Source organism: Salvelinus fontinalis, chromosome 17 (genome assembly GCF_029448725.1).
Source record: "Salvelinus fontinalis isolate EN_2023a chromosome 17, ASM2944872v1, whole genome shotgun sequence".
NCBI lineage: Eukaryota > Metazoa > Chordata > Actinopteri > Salmoniformes > Salmonidae > Salvelinus > Salvelinus fontinalis.
This window is the reverse complement of record NC_074681.1, coordinates 38,953,096-38,959,095: the sequence shown is the minus strand read 5'-3', so window position 1 is coordinate 38,959,095 and position 6,000 is coordinate 38,953,096. Positions and strand designations below refer to the sequence as shown.

At 43.2% G+C, this 6,000-nt stretch overlaps 1 protein-coding gene across 4 annotated transcripts in view; it reads right to left on the bottom strand.

Moving 5' to 3' along the window:
* Window positions 1-3,315: 3,315 nt before the first annotated feature.
* The window catches only part of LOC129814327 (small conductance calcium-activated potassium channel protein 2-like), a 65,298-nt gene continuing 62,613 nt past the window's right edge, over window positions 3,316-6,000 (bottom strand). For all 4 annotated transcript variants that reach the window (XM_055867393.1, XM_055867395.1, XM_055867394.1 and 1 more), the window contains one exon: window positions 3,316-3,986. In XM_055867393.1, coding sequence (XP_055723368.1) covers window positions 3,681-3,986 — 306 coding nt within the window. In that variant the 3' untranslated portion in view covers window positions 3,316-3,680. The remainder of the gene's footprint in view (window positions 3,987-6,000) is intronic.

Below are 6,000 nucleotides of genomic sequence, written 5' to 3'. Positions count from 1 at the left end.
CGTAATGGAGTGATATCCCTCAGTTGGAGAGGATGGTTAGAGTGTTGGGGGGGGGGGGGGGGGGGGGGGCAGGGAAGAGTCATGCTTGATTAAATCAAGTAAAAAAAAATACAAATAACAAGATTCACGCTTGATTAAGTCCAATTCACATCAACCTGAACATGTTATTAAACCAAGAGCTCTCTCTCTGGACAGCCAGCGGACGCTTACAGGTACAAACTTGGTCGACTGGTCGGAGGAAGTCAGACTACAACGTCTAACTGACTTGCTGACATGGTTTGTTCTCCTTACTAAAGCCATATCGTAATACAGTGTTCTCTTGAGTGATAACGTAAAAATATATTTTTTTTAATGGGAGATCCATCACCTTTTTGAAGGAGGTCAAGGTAATGAGTATCTTGGACACCTTGGTACTGTGAACCAATTTACTGTCTATAACCATCCAAGTATTTATTTAGTACGTTTTTATATGTACAGTACTAGTCGAAAGTTTGGACATCTACTCATTCCAGTTTTTTTGTTGATTCTTACTATTTTCTACATTGTAGAATAATAGAAGACATTAAAACTATGAAATAACACATATGGAATCATGTAGCAACCAAAAAAGTGTTAAACAAATCAAAACGTATTTTGGATTGTTCATAGTATCCACCCTTTGCCTTGATGACAGCTTTGCACACTCTTGGCATTCTCTCAACCAGCTTCATGAGGAATGCTTATCCAACAGTCTTGAAAGAGTTCCCACATATGCTGAGCACTTGTTGGCTGCTTTTCCTTCACTCTGCGGTCCAACTCATCCCAAACCATCTCAATTGGGTTGAGGTCGGGTGAAGGCCAGGTCATCTGATGCAGCACTCCATCACTCTCCTTCCTCGTGAAATAGCCCTTACACAGCCTGGAGGTGTGTTTTGGATCATTGTCCTGTTGAAAACAAATGATAGTTCCACTAAGCGCAAACCACATGGGATGGCGTATCGCTGCTGAATGCTGTGGTAGCCATGCTGGTAAAGTATGCCTTGAATTCTAGATACATCACTGACAGTGTCACCAGCAAAGCACTCCCACACCATCACACATGCAGAGATCATCCATTCACCTACTCTGCGTCTCACAAAGACACGGCAGTTGGAACCAAAAATCTCAAATTTCGACTCATCAGACCAAAGGACAGATTTTCACTGGTCTAATGTCCATTGCTCGTGTTCCTTGGCCCAAGCAAGTCTCTTCTTATTATTGGTGTCCTTTTGTAGTGGTTTCCTTGCAGTAATATTGGGGCTCCCGAGTGGCGCAGCGGTCTAAGGCACTGCATCTCAGTGCAAGAGGCGTCACTGCAGTCCCTCGTTCGAAACCAGGCTGCATCATATCCAGCCATGATTGGGAGTCCCATAGGGCGGCGCACAATTGGCCCAGTGTCGTCCGGGTTTGGCCGGGGTAAGCCGTCATTGTGAATAAGAATTTGTTCTTAACTGACTTGCCTAGTTAAATAAAGGTAAAAATAAATAAATAAATGACCATAAAAGCTTGATTCACACAGTCTCCTCTGAACAGTTGATGTTGAAATGTGTCTGTTACTTGAACTCTGTGAAGCACTTATTTGGGCTGCAATCTGAGGTGCAGATAACTCTAATGAACTTATCCTCTGCAGCAGAGTTGGGTCTTCCTTTCCCGTGGCGGTCCTCATGAGAGCCAGTCATCATAGCGCTTGATGGTTTTTGCGAATGCACTTTTAAAGTTCTTGAAATTTTCCGGACTGACTGACCCTAAACTAATGACGGACTGTCGTTTCTCTTTGTTTATTTGAGCTGTTCTTGCCAAAATATGGACTTGGTCTTTTCCCAAACAGGTCTATCTTCTGTATACCACCCCTACCTTGTCACAACACAACTGATTGGCTCAAAAGCACTAAGAAGGAAATAAATTCCACAAATTAACATTTAACAAGGCACATCTGTTAATTGAAATTCATTCCAGGTGACTACCTCACGAAGCTGGTTGAGAGAATGCCAAGAGTGTGCAAAGCTGTCATCAAGGCAAAGGGTGGCTACTTTGAAGAATCTGAAATATAAAATATATTTGATTTGTTTAACACTTTTTTGGTTACTACATGATTCCATATTTGTTATTTCATAGTTTTGATGTCATCACTATTATTCTACAATGTAGAAAACAGTAAAAATCAAGACAAACCCTGGAATGAGTAGGTGTGTCCAAACTTTTGACTGGTACTGTATATATATATATATTTTTTTTCTTCTTCATTTTAAAACAGGGAATGCATTTGTTATACAGTAACACATTACTGAAACTCTCTAGATTTACAACTATAGAAATTCTAGTTTCCTAATAAAAAAGAAATCTCTGTAAAAAAAAAACAAAAAAAAAACAAAAGTAGCATAAAATCTAAATGTAAATTTTCAAGCCATCCAAAAGGTTTTGCTCCATCGTCATTTTTGCACAGAACCATGCAAGGGGTGGGGTTGGTTTCTCAGTTCGGTCAGTAGTGTGCCTGTCGCCATTTACCAGCAGACGTCAAGCCATGCCATTATCTGAAGACCTGTGGAAGCTCTGATTTGTAGTGATGAAAAAGGTAGACTACATTTCCTAGTTTTGTGTGAGCATGAGCGCACAGCATCGAGCTTGAAGTGAACTCTCTCTCCCAGACACATTCTCACTCGTTTTTCTCTCTCTCACTCTCTTTCTCTCTGACCTATTCAGATTTTAGTGGTTAGTATAAGTAGAAAAAGAAGAAAAAAAGTTTTCAAAACATTTAGAGATATTGTGTAATGGAGGCAACGTTATGCATTACATTAAGACAATTTCTTTGAGTTTTTGAAGAGGAATGTATCTGAAAAAGGAATGCAATGCTTGTATTCAGAGTGTTAATTAACATCATAAAAAAACTTGCTCTGAAATTAGTAATTAAATAACCCTCTACTATTTGTACATTCAGGCACTGAAAAATCATGTCAATATGTAACTAAAAAAGATAGTCACACTCAACTTTCCCTTGGTAAGAACAAGGGAACTGAAACTTTGAAATTGGCATTCGTGTAAATGTTCCTACTCAGTAGTAATGTCATGTGCATTCCCCTTGTTCTCCTTTTGTATGACCCCCCCCCCCCCCTCCCTTTAAGTGCGTTTCAATACTGAACTGACGTCAGAGCTTTCAGAGGCCCTCTTAAACCGCCACCTTGACTTACGGGAAAACGAAGGCAAATGTCCACCGTTTTTAAGTTTCCTTCCGTGCAGACGCAGGTGTCCTCTGTCCTCCAGGCAGCGCCCCCCCCCCCCCCCCCCCCCCCCCACCCACCCACTCACCCCACCCAGGTGTGATAGCCAGCTCTCACCCCAGCAAACCTGAACTCAGTCAGTTTAACTATACAAGGGCTTTTACAAAAAAAGCTAACTTGAACAGCCATACAATGGCTAAAACATAAACCATATCTCTACTTGTCTCGGTTTAAGTCATTTAGGTTGTTGTTTAGAGGATGTGTCGAAGTTTTCAATCATTCGCATTGGAGCAGTTTCCAGTTCAGTCCTGCCCTGGGAGTTCAGTCACAGCGGTGTTGGTTTTTGGATGTGAAGGCAGAGGGGGTTTAGGGGGGTTAGGGGACGTTATGGGGCTCCAAAGGAGAAGTTGTTGTCGGGGGTGGTGCGGTTTAGGGCAGGTTCAAGGGCTAGCCGCTGTCAGAGGAGGTGTGCGGCGCCGTGGAGGGCGAGCGGCGCCGGCGGGCGGTGGAGGTCCAGGAGCGCTCTGAGCGTTCAGAGCGCTCTGAGCCCAGCGAGGCAGGCCGGAAGCGGTGCAGGAAACCGTCCAGAAATTCCTGCTGCTGCTGGGTTATGGCTTGGGAGATGAGGCAGGGCAGCGCCTGTAGGCTGCCCGTCACCGAGTCCAGCTTGTCCTCCAGCATGCCGATGCGCTTGTCCAGCTCCTCGCTGCGCTCCTGCAGCTCCGACACCAGGTCGTACATCACGTTCTGGGTCTGCAGGAGAGAGAGGTGGTGATGGATCTATTACGGTATACTGTATGCTAACTGAATTTACTGTGTATATAAAAATGTAGTCGTTTGACAGCCGTCATAAATTGCACTAAAATGTAAACATTGTATTCTATCAGTATTATTGTATGGTGCATCTTTCTGCCAACGAGCCAAAGATTGAAATTAGCCTAGTAGCTTTGATCTCACATCAGTTGTGCATGACCCCTTACGAGGTAATAATGAACAAATGAATGAATAAATAAATCATGAGAGAGTAAACAAGGAAACAACTAGAATCTGAATCTAAGGATCTCAATATCAGAGTTGACAGGAAAGAGGAAAATATCTGGGGTAGAAGGGGTAGTAACTAGGGCAAGAACAAATTGATGGGGATCTTTTTTTATCAGCTATTTCTAAACACTCAATCACTGAACGTGTATTCATATACAGCAGGGTTCCCCAACTGGTGTGATTTTGTTTCAGTCAAATATGATATATGTTTGTGCTACAAGCGGTCAATTTGCAGTCTACAAATGATTATGTTCCGGCACCCTAACCATCCGCTCAACAAAAAATAATCTCACACATGAGTCTAGTTGATGATCCCTGATATACATATGCATTTTGGAAGTGTTCTACATCTGTAAATTCCACCGGTCCTAGTTCTGGGACAATTCAGGATCAAGGATGTCTTGTCAAAATGTAGACTAATAGCCCTGCAGTTAAATTAATGAGAGAATACATATCTCTGAGCTAATTGGTCATTTTTCATCATCATTATATATCTGTCATTAACAGAATCATAAAAAGCAAAGCCCTTCTGTGTGTTTAACTGAACAGGCTACTACCCAGCAAACAGGGGGCGTTCTAAGAACATTAAGCGACGTTCCTATAAGGTCCCTTTAAGGGCTTTGGCGATTGTTCTGAGAACGTTCTAGGAACATTTGAACATGATGTTAACCTTGGGACTATAAGAGGACATTCAGTTTATGTCCATTAGGGAATGATACGTAAAGGTTCCTATTTGGTTCTGATAGGACGTTATCCATGGAACATTTAATGACCACAAGGGGACGTCGCATGATGGTCCCAAGGGAACGTTCTCTGGGGACCTTTGTCTAGTTCCTTGTAAGTTACCAGGACGTCCGTGAGGACCATGTCTCAGTTTTACTAGTATGTTCTCGGTACGTTGTGTCATGGTTCCCAAAAATCTCCAGGAGACCTTGACACAACATCCCAAGAATGTTCTAAAAATGGCCTCGGGGACGTCCCCAGTACAAATCGGGAACTAGACAACACCTCCAGGGGACCATGACACAACATCTCAAGAACATTTAAAAAACGTCCTTGGGGATGTCCCCAGAACAAACTTGGGAACTAGATAAAACTGTTGTCACACCCTGATCTGTTTCACCTGTCCTTGTGCTTGTCTCCACCCCCCTCCAGGTGTCGCCCATTTTACCTTTGCCCCACTACTCTGGATTACCGACCTCTGCCTGACCTGACCCTGAGCCTACCTGCCGTCCTGTACCTTTGCCCCACTACTGTAATAAACACTGTTACTCCAACACAGTCTGCACTTGGGTCTTACCTGAAATGTGATAACCGGCAGCAGACTATGACACAAATCCCTTGAATGTCCTAAAAACGTCCTTGGGGATGTTCCCAGAACAAACCGGGAAAATAGACAAAACCTCCAGGGGAACATGACAGAACATTCTAAGAACGTCCCATAAACATCCTTGGGGACGTCCCCGGAACAAACTGGGAACTAGACAAAAACATCCACGAGTCAATGATACAACGTGCTAAAAACATCCTAAAATCGTCCCTGGGGATGTTCCCGGAACAAACTAGGAACTAGACAAAACCTCCACAGGACCATGACCCAACATCCCAAGAAGATCCTAAAATTGTCCTTGGGGATGTCCTGGGAATAAACCGGGAACTATACAAAACCTCCACAAGACCATGACACATTGTACTGACGACTAAAGGCGACCATTTTGCAAGGTTC